Source organism: Gopherus evgoodei, chromosome 6, assembly GCF_007399415.2.
Source record: "Gopherus evgoodei ecotype Sinaloan lineage chromosome 6, rGopEvg1_v1.p, whole genome shotgun sequence".
Classification (NCBI taxonomy): Eukaryota; Metazoa; Chordata; order Testudines; family Testudinidae; genus Gopherus; species Gopherus evgoodei.
Window position 1 is genome coordinate 7,080,525 of NC_044327.1, and position 13,782 is coordinate 7,094,306.

The following is a 13,782-nucleotide window of genomic DNA, read 5'->3' on the forward strand; positions in this document are numbered from 1 at the left end:
GTTTGTCAGATTCTCTCTTAAATTGTGATTTCTTTTTTTTTTAAAGGGGGAAATAAAGTATAAAATATATGCTGCTTGAGAAGAACCTTTATTTTATGACGTGACAGGCTGCAAGAGACTGACTTGGCCACCAGCAAACAAAGGGTTAACTGCAGGTCTGCTGCCTTTTTCCCTTGCATGAAGATTAACAAGATGGTGCTGGATATTGCAGACCAATCAGGTTCTCCAGAAGCACAAAGATGTGGTATCTACATAAGTCTTTTTTGCCTCAAACTTCCTACTGTGGTTACTACTCTGGCAGCTCCATTGGAGGTAGCAACGTTAGAAGCGTTGGTGTAAGCAGAGCTCCAGGCTGCCAGCACTTCCCCTACCCCTGCTCAGAGTAGGTCTACACAGCACTGGCCACTATTGGTGCCTAGTCTACACTGTTGCTCCTATCAGTGGAGTTGCAAGGGTGGTAGCAAGAGTGAGAAATTATACAGAAATAAGCCTCAGGCTCTGTTCATTTTTACCCTACAGCCTCTTTGCACCAGCTACGCAGACACAAAGGGGACACAGGATAGGCACAATCCCCCTTCAAGGTGATACTGGGCCCTGAGGATATATCTGCACTGCAGTTATACCCTGTGGCTGGCCCATGCAAGCTGACTTGGGATCACTGGGCTCGGGCTAAGGGGCTGTTGAACTGCAGTGTAGACATTCAGGCTCAGCCTGCAGCCCGAGCTCTGGGACCCTGCTACCTCGCCTGTACACGAGCATGCTTAGGACCACTTGTTTTCTCCTGTTGCAAAAAGCTCCCCCAGCTCTCACCAGTGCCACATCTGCAGAAGAGGAGAACTGGCCAGTGTTGCTTCTCTTTCTAATATTAATGTTTTACTATTGCTAATTTTAAAATCACACATTCACACTTTCCTTTAGTTTTGATATTTTGAATAATTTCCCAATCATTTATACTACAGGCATTTCAGTTTAAGTCCACATGCTTCAAGTATTATTTAGGCCAGCGGGGCCTTGTATATTGATCTTCAATTGATCATCTGCAGTACTTCAGTGCAGAACCCTTCCTCTACCCATGACATTAGCCCTCCCCACTCCAGCAGCAAGGCACCAGCTACCCCACTTCGCAAGGGCTTGGACTTTGCCTCCCATAGGCTGCTGGACCTACCCACCACCCACACCAAGACCTGGAGAGATCTGATACCACCTCTACTGAATGCTTTTACTATGCACCCTAGCTTCCCTCTGCTTGCAGCCAGCACACACTTCCAATCTGAAGAAGCCATTCACTTGTCAGTTAGATAGCAATCCCAGCGTGAAAGTTAAACAAATATAAAGTTCATTATTTGAACTGTGGAAGTCACTGACACATTCTGAATGATGGTTTTCCCAACAAATATAAGATCAATGGGGACTCTGTGACATCACCTTGTAAAATTAGGTTAAAAAAAAACTCCTTTCAGTATTTTAAAATAAACTAGAACTCCACCACTTTGTCCTTTATCTGAGACTCAAGCTGAGTCCTAAGAAGCTGTTTTGTTGTTTGCTACTCACCAATGTTTGACTAAATAAGGACAGCTGCTTTTGCCATTCATCAACACGTGCTTTCAGAGGGCCCACGTATCGTGAGGAGGCTATAGTTGATACATTAATAGTGCTGTCATCAAGAAGAACCTTAAATAAGAATTACACAGTCTGTCAGTTACTGTCTGGGGACCTGATTCTCCATTAGCAATGATCAAAATAAAATGGATGAAGATATGTTATTTCAATACAAATGGTTTGTTGCCTCAAGTTTTAGTTGAATCAAACTTTGGCTGAATTAAGTGTTTGCTATAATTTAACAACTTATTTTCTAAATCACAGAAATTAGGCCCTGATCCCACAAATGGCTCTGCACAGATTATAGAATCATAGAATATCAGGGTTGGAAGGGACCTCAAAAGGTCATCTAGTCCAACTCCCAACAGACCCAAGCACCTGCAAAAAGGGTAAACCTCACGAAGACAGTTGCAGGAGAGGGGTTCTAGATAGGTTTTATGCAGTCATCCAGCTGATATTAGTTCTTCTAGTTCTAATGTTTGTTATTAACCGAAGTATCTATAATTCATTAAGATAATTATATATGTAACAGATACTGCAATTGTTAACTTTGGAGAACTGAATGTTTATGAAAAATTACAAACTCTCTTCAGAAAAGATTTTGTTATTAAATGGATAAGCAAAAAGAATGTGAATTTATATTTTGTTTATACATTGTTTGAAATAATATCAAATGTTCCATCAGCATAGACCATTACCAGGTCATTGCCAGAATTTTATAACTGTAACCTTTCCCTGTTAGTTTCATCTGAATTTTTGCTAGTTTCACTTGAACTTTTCTCACCTGTCTATTAAGTACAAGCAGTGACTTACCTGAATGTCATCTGTACCACCAAGGATAAAAACATCTTTAGAATCACGATGAGGAAGAACAATGAATTCAGTTGTTTTCCAAGAATCCTCTACCTGGTTGAGAAAATTATAATCCTTGTAAATCTACTTAAGGTTTTACAAAGTAAATAAAGTGTAGACAGTCTAATTCCAACTAATGAAAAAACTGCCTTTTCACCTAAAAAAACCCCAATGAGGAGTCCAGTGGCACCTTAAAGACTAACCAATTTATTTGGGCATAAGCTTTCATGGGTTAAAAAAACCCACTTCTTCAGATGCCTGGGGCTAAACACACATTGTCAAATGATTGTTCTCTCTTCGCAGAAGAAAAAGGGAAAAAATCTCTACTGACTTTGTCCTTTTCCATTTAACAAGCATCAACCTTTTTCTTATTTTGCATAAAACTATAATAAACCAAGCATGGTTTTTGTCTGTTTACAATAATGTCAATTTGCATAGAGACTTTTTAAGCCAAAACATGACTTCAGCTCATACTTGCTGGTATGTGCCACTGAAGAGGCAGCCGAAAAGGCACATGGCCCAACATTCTCTGCTAAGGAGAGTTCTGTGGGCAGTGCACCTGCAGCATCAGTCTCTGTCTTTGTAAGCCCCCTTGAACATGCTCTTGGAAGGGCAGAGGTCTATTATGACAGAAACTGTATTTCTGCTTTATATTTCGCTCAAATATAAAAATTCTACTTACCATTAATGTGGTACTTATATACTATGTATATACTTATATAAGTACTTATATATTGGGAGACACATTCTTTCTTAGTTGTCCATAAAAAGGTCAAGGTTTTCAGCACATTGTCAAAAACAAAGACAAATGTTTGTTTGTAAAAGTTACCTTTTTGAGAATGGTCTCTAAGGAAGCTTCTCCAGAAGCTTGTCCAGAAACATCCTGAATTTCTTGAGAAAACTCAAAAGCATTGAGCTCCACCAGTCGAGCCAAAGATAACGGGTATTCCACATCCACCAGTGGTGCATTAACTATTTGCTCCAAAACTGCCCAGTGCCTGGGTTTCAAAAAGGGGTTTCTTAGGTCTGTGATAACTGGAAGCTGGAAAAGTAAAACCAACAATATATTTATTTTTCATTCATGTATTTTACAACCTCAGACTTCTCTCAAAGCACCATCTTTTAAACAGAGCTTATAAGTAGAACTTGTAAAAAAATTTGATCAAAATTTTTATTTAATTATTTTTAGAAACAAATTATTATTTTCCCCAGTTTCTTTTTGTTTGAAATTTTTGGCAAAAACCAAAACTTTGGTTTTCAAAAACTGAAGTTTTCATTTTTTTGTTTGTTTCACTCCTTTTCCATTTTGCCTCTGGACTGGTTATATAAAATGAGGTTCAAAATATAACTTTGAAGTTTATTGAAAAATAAATAGTATATTTTAACTTCATGTTTCTCTAAAAAGCTTTTTTGAAAGTGAATTTCAAGTTGCTGTTTTACCTTTTCTCTCATCTTCTCCACATTCCCCTTGAGCCGGGGCACTATATTATTGGGTGGCAAACCTTTTTCCAACTGATTCACAAATTTGGCATACTTGGAAACCTGAGAATTCAGGTATTCTGGATCCAAGCTATCAAATCTACACTGTGGAAACCAAACATAGAAAATATATTAATTAATGGTCACACTCACTTTGAATAGTAACTTACTCCACAAAGAAATCACTGCACTCAATAGCACTACTCATACAGTAAGGTACTACTCAACGTAAGTAAGGGTAGCAAAATCTGACACATGGTGCGTACAACAGTTACAGTATATGGTCAGATCCTGCAATCTCTGGGCACTCAAAGGCTTCAGAAGGCAGTATATTCTAAAGCAAAGCACTATTATATACACATCATCCATTAAACACAGGTAAAAGAAAGGTACTACAATAGAACACTAATGATAGGGAGACTCAGTGAATTTCGCAAATTAAAAAGAAACGGCTATACTGTGGTTTGATAATAGGCAAAGCTGGCACTTTTGATGCCTGCAGTCTTCCACTGTCACAATTAGGGTGACCAGATGTCCCAATTTTATAGGGACAGTCCCGAATTTTGAGGCTTTTTCTTATATAGTACCTATTACCCCCCACCTCCTGTCCTGATTTTTCACACTTGCTGTCTGGTCACCCTAGTCACAATATATGGAATGACCACAGTCTTTCTTAAACAACTGCACAACAACGAAGTACAAACACAAACAGGTTTCCATGCAACTCAAGTCCCAGCATTGTCTGTCCTGTTTTCACCAGGGACCAAGCCTTGTCTAAATCTCTATACAGCACACACAGACATCTAGGAGATAATTAATATACATACAGCAAGTAAATACACCATGACACCAACTACCATACCATGACAAGAGGTAGGGTGAGAAGGACCATATTCCTTCCAGATGCAGAATCCCTCTATGCTCGGGTGGAAGAAGGCTCCCACTTAGGGTGTATGGCAGCCTGACATACAATAGGAAACACACCTCAATATTTTATAGGAGGGCACAAATGGAGCCAAATTTGATCTAAACGAGCAGGAAAGACTAAAAGTAGTAGGGGAGGAAGAAATTACACAACACTAGTATTGAGAAGTATGAGACACCTCGCACAGCACAGAAATCAACCTCTCTTTTCCATGCATTTAGTTTTCACTGACAGAATCTGATAGCTGCATATATTACTACACAGCTTGAGGAAACACTCATAAAAATCAGCGCAAAGCAGATAAAATGCTGATTTTTCTGACTAATGCAGCTGCAGCAGCAGTGCTGGTGAGCCCCTCTTCCAGTCAGCAGTGAAACAGGAACTGACAGCTAGAGGCACTAAGGGCTAGTCCATCTCCTCAACAGGGAGAGAACATCCCATCTGTTGGAGGGGAGGTGCTGGCCGCCCTAAACCTCTGAAGTCATGGCAGTTCCTACCAGTACAGCACTGGGAACCCACACACAAGAATGGGGCATTACTATAATGACTGAGGCTTTATATGCTGTCTCATAATAATATCATTTACTGATTTATATGTACTGCAGGAGCACCTAGAGCAATTGTGCAGGACCCCAGTGTGCTAGGCTCTGTACATCAGCTAATGAAAAGATGGCCCTGGACATAACAACTTCCAATCTATGGATACTATCATAGACACAATCGGCGGTTAGAACACAGAAAGTATCAGTGAGATGTTTAAATTAACGGCAGGTAAATATAAAACAAAAACTTCTTCACAGATCATGCAGTCATCCTGTGGAAATTACTACTGCAGGCGGTCAGAACGTCCAAAACTAGAGCTGGATGTGAAGAGGAGGTGAAAGAATTTTACAGCCCAGAAGATTAGCTGTTTTGTTGGCCAAGACATGACTAACCAAAACTCATGCTTTGGGGGTCAGCTGACCACTGCAAGGTCCAACTCATTACTCCTGGGGGCATTCTGCACCAAAAAATTAAAAATACAGTGTACTATATTTTAAAATTTTGCAAAGTTCTGCAAATTGTATTTACCAAATAAATGTGGAGGCTCCGGCATGGCAATAGGGAACACAGGCCACTGGCTGCACAGAGGTGGGAGATCACCCTGCAGCTCCCGCCTGGGACGCGGTCTCAGTGGAGAGGCTGCACCCAACCCTAACACAGCGCAAGGACTGGGCCTGCCCCTCTTTGCAAGGTGCATCAGGTGTGGGCAGGCAGGCTCAGCAAGGCAGGATTCAAGTGTGGAGGGGCTTAGCATGGGGAGATCCAGGTGTGGGTTGAGAGGGTTCTATGTGGAGTGATCTAGGTGCAGGCAGCTCAGTGGGGGATCCAGGTGCAGGGGGGATCTGGAGGTACATGGGCTTGTTGGAGGATTCTGGGTGCAGCGGTAATGGGACTCTGCAGGGGGAGATCAGGTGAAAGTGGTTGGGGCACAGCATGAGGGGTGTGGCTGTGGGGGGCTCAGTGGAGGGGGCAGTTGCTGGAGGAGTGGGGCTCAGTGGGGTGGAGATCCAGGCGCAGGTGGCTCATTGGGGTGGTCCATGTGCAGGGGGCATCAGGCTCATTGGGGGGGTTCTGGGTGCAGGGGCCTGAGGCTTGGTGGGAGGGTCTGGGTATGAGGGGTATAGAGGCCCACGGGTTGGGTGGATGGGGGAGCATCTCCCTGTACAGGGATTCCTACCCCTGCAGCTGAGGAGCGATGGGTGCAGGAAATGTGTGTGGGGGGAGTGGGGTTGCAACGCTTCCTACAGCTGGGGGAGAAATCTGGGGGGGTGTCTGACATGGCCCCGGATGCCATGCAGGCGAAGAGGAAGTCCCATCCTCCCCAGCCCAGCCAGGACTAGCAGCTGAGCCCGGTGCAGAGTAGGAGACACCAGCCAGTTCTTCCCTAGTCCCACCTCCTGCCCCACAATCATTTACCTGTCTGCTGGCTGCCCTGGACACCCGCAACATACTGCTGGGGAGGGTCGCATAAGAAAGTCATTTTTCTGTGGGGAAGCAAAGAAATCTGCGGGGGACATAAATTCTGTGCACGTGCAGTGGCAAAGAATTTCCCTGGGAGTAACTCGTATATTTTGAAGAGAAGCCTGAAGAAAGCCAAACGAAGGAAAGTGAAACTTTATCTAAGGGCAGACTACGTTTATCCTTTTTTGTTTTGTTTTTCTTTTTCCACTTTAGTAGCCTTAGTAACTGCAGAAATCCATAGTGACATAGAAACCCAAATGTTTGCTCTAAATGGTTAGAATAAAACTTGCTTATCTACAAAATTCCTGCCATGTTATTCAAGCTTTACAATTTGCTTCACAATACTCACAAGATAATATATAGAGCAATTCAAGAAGCATAACCCCTGAAATAACTTACAAAAATATTAGCTGCACAGTAATTTTTTAAAGCTCTGTGATGCAAAAATCTATAACGCTATTTTGGAAAAATAAAAGAAATAGTATTTTTTCTACATATTATAAACTAGAATTTTATATTATAAACTGCATTATACATCATTTTTATACTTCGTCATTTAGGAATCAGAGCATTTAATTTACCTCCATCCATTCTGTTTGGAGTATTTCCCATTCAGAACAAGAATCCCAAAGCAGCTGTTTGAGTTTCAGTTCTGCACTAACTTCCTCCAAAGCATCAAATTTTGAAATTTCCACCTTAAAAAAGAAATTTAAAAGTCATTTTTAAAACTTATTATAAAACAATTTAATGTATATTTTTAAAAATACCCACTTCATGTTTGCCAAATTCTACAGTTAACATTGGAGAGCGAGTGGGGATATCAATTTATCATAGTGCTTTAGGAACAAATAATCTGTTCTAAACCACATTTCTTCTTAAATACTTTTGTGCAAAAGAAATGATATTATTGTGAACTCCACTGAGCGGTCTTGACTCCTTTTATCAATAGCAGTCAGTAAATATTGCAGTCTATTGAATAATTTTTAGTCAGTTCTGTGAAAAACTTCCAAGGCACATACATTGCATTAAAATAGCTCTCTCCATCTGTGCTGAATATTCAACACTAAACAAAGATATGCTTTAGGCAGCTGGAAAAGCTGTTTGATTTCCATAGTATACCCAGCCCTGAGAAGGATCAATGACATTCCCTTTAACTACAGGTAGAAGAACTCTCTCACTATAAAAGCAGCAAAGAATCCTGTGGCACCTTATAGACTAACAGACGTTTTGGAGCATGAGCTTTCGTGGGTGAATACCCACTTCCTCAGATGCATGCACTCTCTCACTATAACAGATTGCAATAATTCTATTTATCACCCATAACCAAAGCAAATTTATGATAACTCAACTGCCCATGTTTTCAGATGGTATTGTGGCCACCTAAATATTATTAGGATCCAGGTGTTACCCAAAGATGGCATTAGGTTAGTAACCAGCAAATGGACATCTTCCAAAAAAGTCTACTTACCCCCTAACCTACTGATACATATGTATCCACTTAAAGAATGTTTTCAACCCCATGGAAATTACAGCCTCCTCCAATATAGTTCTCAGGAGTTATGACATACAGTTGTGTAACCCACAGTGCTTTCAACTACTAGAAGTGGAACCTTTGAAAGAAGTCTGAGCTGTTGTGCTGTCAAATATTGTACCAACCGAAGTTACAAGCTCTAGTGGCCATTCCAGCAATGTAGGTAACCTCTGAGTGGCAAGTAAGTTGTAAAGTGAGTGCTTACAAAGATTACAAACTATCTGTCATCAGCAGTCCTCATCAGCATTGCATTTATAGCCACACAAATATCCAGGCTTGGTGGCAAAGCTCTCATCTGACGCTTGTGAGGCCCTCATACAACAGATGGCTCATAGATATTACAAATGAAGTCAGTGTTTGTCACTTTTGTTTCTTTAATGTAGCTCTTACAATGGTTACGCTCCAGAAGAACTCTGGTTTCCAAGCCTATAAGGAATCCCAAAGCCCAACAGATTCACAGAATCTAAAGAGGAAAAAGACCTATTAGAAGACGTAGCCCAGCTCCCTGCCAATGGAGGATTGCTCCCTACTGCACATTTCTTGTGCATTTTTTCCTAGCTGAACAGGCCAATGGGAGAGTCCAGGTGGCTGCCATAGGCTGTTCCATGGTATTATCTGAAAATTCTAATCAATCAAGGTACTTCCTCAGTGGATTAGCTCCTTCAATGCAGACACATCAAAGAAGGTACAGTACGTGGACATGTGGACTCCCTCATGACCCTGTTTGATTAGGAAACAATATATCAGTGAACATTCAGTAGGACAGGGGCCTTGCTGGGCCTTATCGGAAGTGAGCCACAAACAATCCCCAGACTTCTAGCTGGGTCTTTGTTAGTCCCTTGAACTCCCAGCCCCCAACACACATAGCACATGGAGATTGTGATTTTCATAAAGTCTCTTTAAAATGCTTACAAAGATTACAAAATCCATTGGTTTAATTAGGACATTACATAAACAATTTTTCAAAGGAGCCTCAATCCAGCCTTCGCTTGTGCATTAACAGGTTTGGGCAAGAAATACTTATTTCCAAAAAGACACTAGCCACGGCATTGGCTTTACAAAGTTCTGCTAGTCAGAACATTTGTTTGTTTAACACTGCAAAAAATACAGCTCAATGCAGGCTTCATAAAAGTCCAGCAAAGAGCTGGGAAAAAATTACCTTAAAATTCTTCTGGTAGGATTTATACTGGAATGCTCGTTTCTGTAGCTCATCTAGAATGGTTTGCAAATCTGTTAGAGTCTGTTTTACTTTGGCTTGGTCAGCTGCAATATCCAAAATCTGTGGGTCCTATTTAGCAAAAACAACTTTTTGTTAGTTTGTTAAATTTAGCTTTTAGTCCAGGTTGAGATAAACATCCTATATTCCAGGCTAACAGAAATAAGTTTTAAACTCAGTAACATATTTGACCAATATTTTAATATTCAATTGTATAGGATAACGTATGTGTGACAATATTTAATCTATATTAAATTACCAATGTAAATAGGTATGGAAAAGTTATCCAGTATCAAAGATTCCAGATCAAATCTCTTCTCTTTACAAATGAAAAATATATATTCTCTCCCCGACATCTTCAATTTGCCATCAGTTGGTGAAGGTTAGCTCCCAAACCAAATAGATCATGGAACCTCACTATGCCATGGTCAGAGCTACACATTAAGGGCATTTTTCCAGGATCTGATTGCTTATGGCAACATATGTGAGGAAAACCTGCAGTTGGGCAAGTCATGGTCCCTTTTATACTCATAATCATGGAATCATAGAATCACAGGACTGGAAGGGATCTTGAGAACTCATCTAGCCCAGTCTCCTGCCTCATGGCAGGACTAAGTATTATCTGACAGGGGTTTGTCTAACCTGCTTTTAAAAATCTCCAATGATGGAGATTCCACAACTTCCCTAGGCAATTTATTCCAATGCTTAACTACCCTGACAGTTAGGAAGCTTTTCCTAATGTCCAACCTAAACCTCCCTTGCTTCAGTTTAAGCCCATTGCTTCTTGTCCTATCCTTAGAGGTTAAGAAGAACAATTTTTCCCTCCTCCTTGTAACAGCCTTTTATGTACTTGAAAACTGTCATGTCCCCTCTCAATTTTCTCTTTTCCAATTTTTTCAATCTTCCCTGATAGGTCATGTTTTCATTTTTGTTGCTCTTCTCTGGACTTTCTCCAATTTGTCCACATCTTTCCTGAAATGTGGCACCCAGAACTGGATACAATACTCCAGTTGAGGCCTATTCAGCACAGAGTACAGCAGAGAATTACTTCTCACTTTTAAAAACCATGTACATTTCAAAATATGTCTAAGCATTACTGATCAAATCCTGCCTCTCTATCCACATCACCCTGGTTACAATTGAATTGGTGTGGTTCCCTTGCCAGTGGTAGGAGGATGAGGATTTTGGGACTCCATATGGGGTCCACAGCCCCTGAAAAGGCACAGAGCCCAGATTTATGGTGACTCACAGTACTCCGATACTCAGGTACCTGGGGGTGAGGGCAGAAAAGTGAAGGAGCAAGTGCCAAGCTGATGAACCCCATCACATGTAGAGGCAGTAAGTACTGGGGGGGACCTTGCCTAAGTTCTGAGACAGGTTGGGGAGGATTTCATCCCTCTAGTCCCTGAGAGACCCACTGTGATAAGATCTGCTCCGTTTGGGTGCAGAAGATACAATATGGTCGTATACGTTTAGATCCATAAGGCCAAACTTTGCCTTCAGAAATACTGTGCAACCCTTCAACTCATACAGCACAATTTAAAATGTGAGCATTGGCATCAGATTACAGACCAAACCTTACTTCACATTGTTGAATAGACTGTTGGTAACTTTATAGTCCTCACTACTGCTTGGTTGTCTTGTTTTAATAAAACACAATTGCAGAAATTATATACAGTATAAAAATAATGTAAACTGCTCTTTGCAAACCTGGGCTTGCTGTTTCACTTCTTTCACTTCCTCATTTAGCTCTACGACATCTTGGTCTAAATGTTGACAAAATTTGGTAATACTGGAATCTCTTTCACCCACTGATTTGTCAATTGCATTGCGAACCGCAACAATGGATGGTTTCAAAGTTGCAAAAAGAGCAAAATCTTCAGGAGGTGTTGGTACTTGGTACTGTTCAATAAGCTGATACATCTGAGTTACCACATTTCCTTCTTCTTCAAGGTTTTCAATCTGCAAAAATAGTCATACTTCAACTATTGTGAATCAACCATGTTTTCTTAAGTAATCCTTACCATTATTTAATCTTAGTTACATTACTGATAGTATCAAAATATGGTTATTACAGTAAAATAATTTTAATAAGGGGAAGAAAACAAGTCCTAGCCAAAGATTATCTTTTTATGTGATTAAAATTAATGGGTTAATCTTGTCCCTGAATTTTTTAGCTTCTTATATCACTATGTCAGGGACTCTAACCCCGACGGCAAAGTTCGTTGTCTGACCGCGAGAGAGACAGGCAACACCAGCAAGGTCCCATCAAAAGCTCTTTATTGACAAGTGCACGCATCAATAGAGAGCAGCTCGTCTCCAGAGAGAACCAGCCCCCTCTTTACATCTTAGTATAAGCCTATATAGACAGTTCCATCGCGTCATAAATTATTCACTGGAGCAACCCACCCCCTTTTTCTAACAACTAGAAACTAGACACCTTTAGTATACATGCATGCCTAAAGTTAGAAATGTAGGGGAGTTAAAAACAAACAAAGAACAAAACCAGGGAGTGAAAACAAGGAGGCTGGGAAACTAGGACTCTTATCAGTTCTTCGAAGGAGCTGCCCGAACACAGCACATCTGGTACTATGCCAGGAATGCAGCTTCTCGCTTATCTCACTTTTTTCCAGCGCTTGTGAGACATGCTGCTGCTTCTTAGTGTTTTTCACTCAGGAATTACCCACAAACCTCTGTTAGCCTGACTTTGGACAGGTTGGCATACCTGGTTTTGTTTGCTATATCTTTATTCAGGCCTAACAACTATTATTTGAAAATAGAGTATGTCCAGGCTGCTGGAGAAGACAGAAATGTTTGGTTGGACTTGTGGCATCTTCTTCAATGTACCCTCCCTTAGCATACCATATGTTACAGACTAATAGACTTTAAAGGTCAGAAAGGACCATTGTGATCATCTAGTCTGACCTCCTGCACAATGCAGGCCACAGAATCTCACCCACCCACTCCTGTAACAAACCCCTAACCTATGTCTGAGTTACTGAAGTTCTTAAATTACGGTTTGAAGACCTCAAGCTGCAGAGAATACTCCAGCAAGTGACCTGTGCCCCATGCTGCAGAGGAAGACGAAAAACTTCCAGGGCCTCTGCCAATCTGCCGTGAAGGAAAATTCCTTCCTGACTCCAAATATGGCAATCAGTTAAACCCTGAACATGTGGGCAAGACTCATCAGCCCGCACCCAGGAAAGAATTCTCTGTAGTAACTCAGATCCCACCCCATCTAACATCCCATCACAGACCACTGGGCATACTTACCTGCTGATAATCAAAGATCAGTTGCCAAATTAATTGCCAAAATTAGGCTATCCCATCAGACCATCCCCTCCATAAACTTATCAAGCTTAGTCTTAAAGCCAGACATGTCTTTTGCCCCCACTACTCCCCTTGGAAGACTGTTCCAGAATTTCACTCCTCTAATGTATCAGAAGGGTAGCCGTGTTAGTCTGGTATATACATATATACCTGCCCCTGGAAATTTCCACTACATGCATCTGATGAAGTGGGTATTCACCCATGAAAGCTCATGCTCCAAAACATCTGTTAGTCTATAAGGTGCCACAGGATTCTTTGCTGCTTTTACAGATCCACACTAACATGGCTACCCCTCTGATACTTGACACCATGCAAAGAACTGCATTAGCCGTATGGAGTGGAAATCCATCAACCTCATGAAGAAACTTGCACAAATACAGACAGACATCATCTTCCTTTCCAAATGCAAACGGATGGACATCATACCAAATGGACTAAAGGTAAAAAATCCATTCCTATCTACATAGTACACAGACCACAGTGAGAGATTATGCCATACTCTATCAAAGAAACTGAGAAACCACCTGATAAGCATCCTATACAGCAAACAGGAAAACATCAAAACAGAGCTCTCCAACCTGGAGACTCTAATTAATAACCAAACTTTCATACAAACGGACTTCACTAAAATAAGACAGGAGATCTACATTAAATCACTTCACCTCTCTACAAAGGAAAAAGGACTGTAAGCTGTCCAAACTCCTACCTACCTCATGGGGCCACAACCCTGGTACCCCCCAACCCACCCAGCAATATCGTCAATCTATCCAACTACACACTCAGCCCAGAAGAGAAGTCTGTCCTATCTCGGGGACTCTCTTTCTGCCCTGCCACCCCCACCAACAT

General features: G+C 41.2%; 1 protein-coding gene across 8 annotated transcripts in view; it reads right to left on the reverse strand.

Annotated features, from left to right (window-relative positions):
• DNAH6 (dynein axonemal heavy chain 6) overlaps window positions 1-13,782 on the reverse strand; it is a 220,717-nt gene that overhangs the window by 163,991 nt on the left and 42,944 nt on the right. For all 8 annotated transcript variants that reach the window (XM_030566691.1, XM_030566692.1, XM_030566696.1 and 5 more), the window contains 7 exons: window positions 11,317-11,568; window positions 9,550-9,678; window positions 7,441-7,554; window positions 3,892-4,035; window positions 3,281-3,493; window positions 2,413-2,505; window positions 1,552-1,671 (listed from right to left, as the gene is read on the reverse strand). In XM_030566691.1, coding sequence (XP_030422551.1) covers window positions 1,552-1,671; window positions 2,413-2,505; window positions 3,281-3,493; window positions 3,892-4,035; window positions 7,441-7,554; window positions 9,550-9,678; window positions 11,317-11,568 — 1,065 coding nt within the window. The remainder of the gene's footprint in view (window positions 1-1,551; window positions 1,672-2,412; window positions 2,506-3,280; window positions 3,494-3,891; window positions 4,036-7,440; window positions 7,555-9,549; window positions 9,679-11,316; window positions 11,569-13,782) is intronic.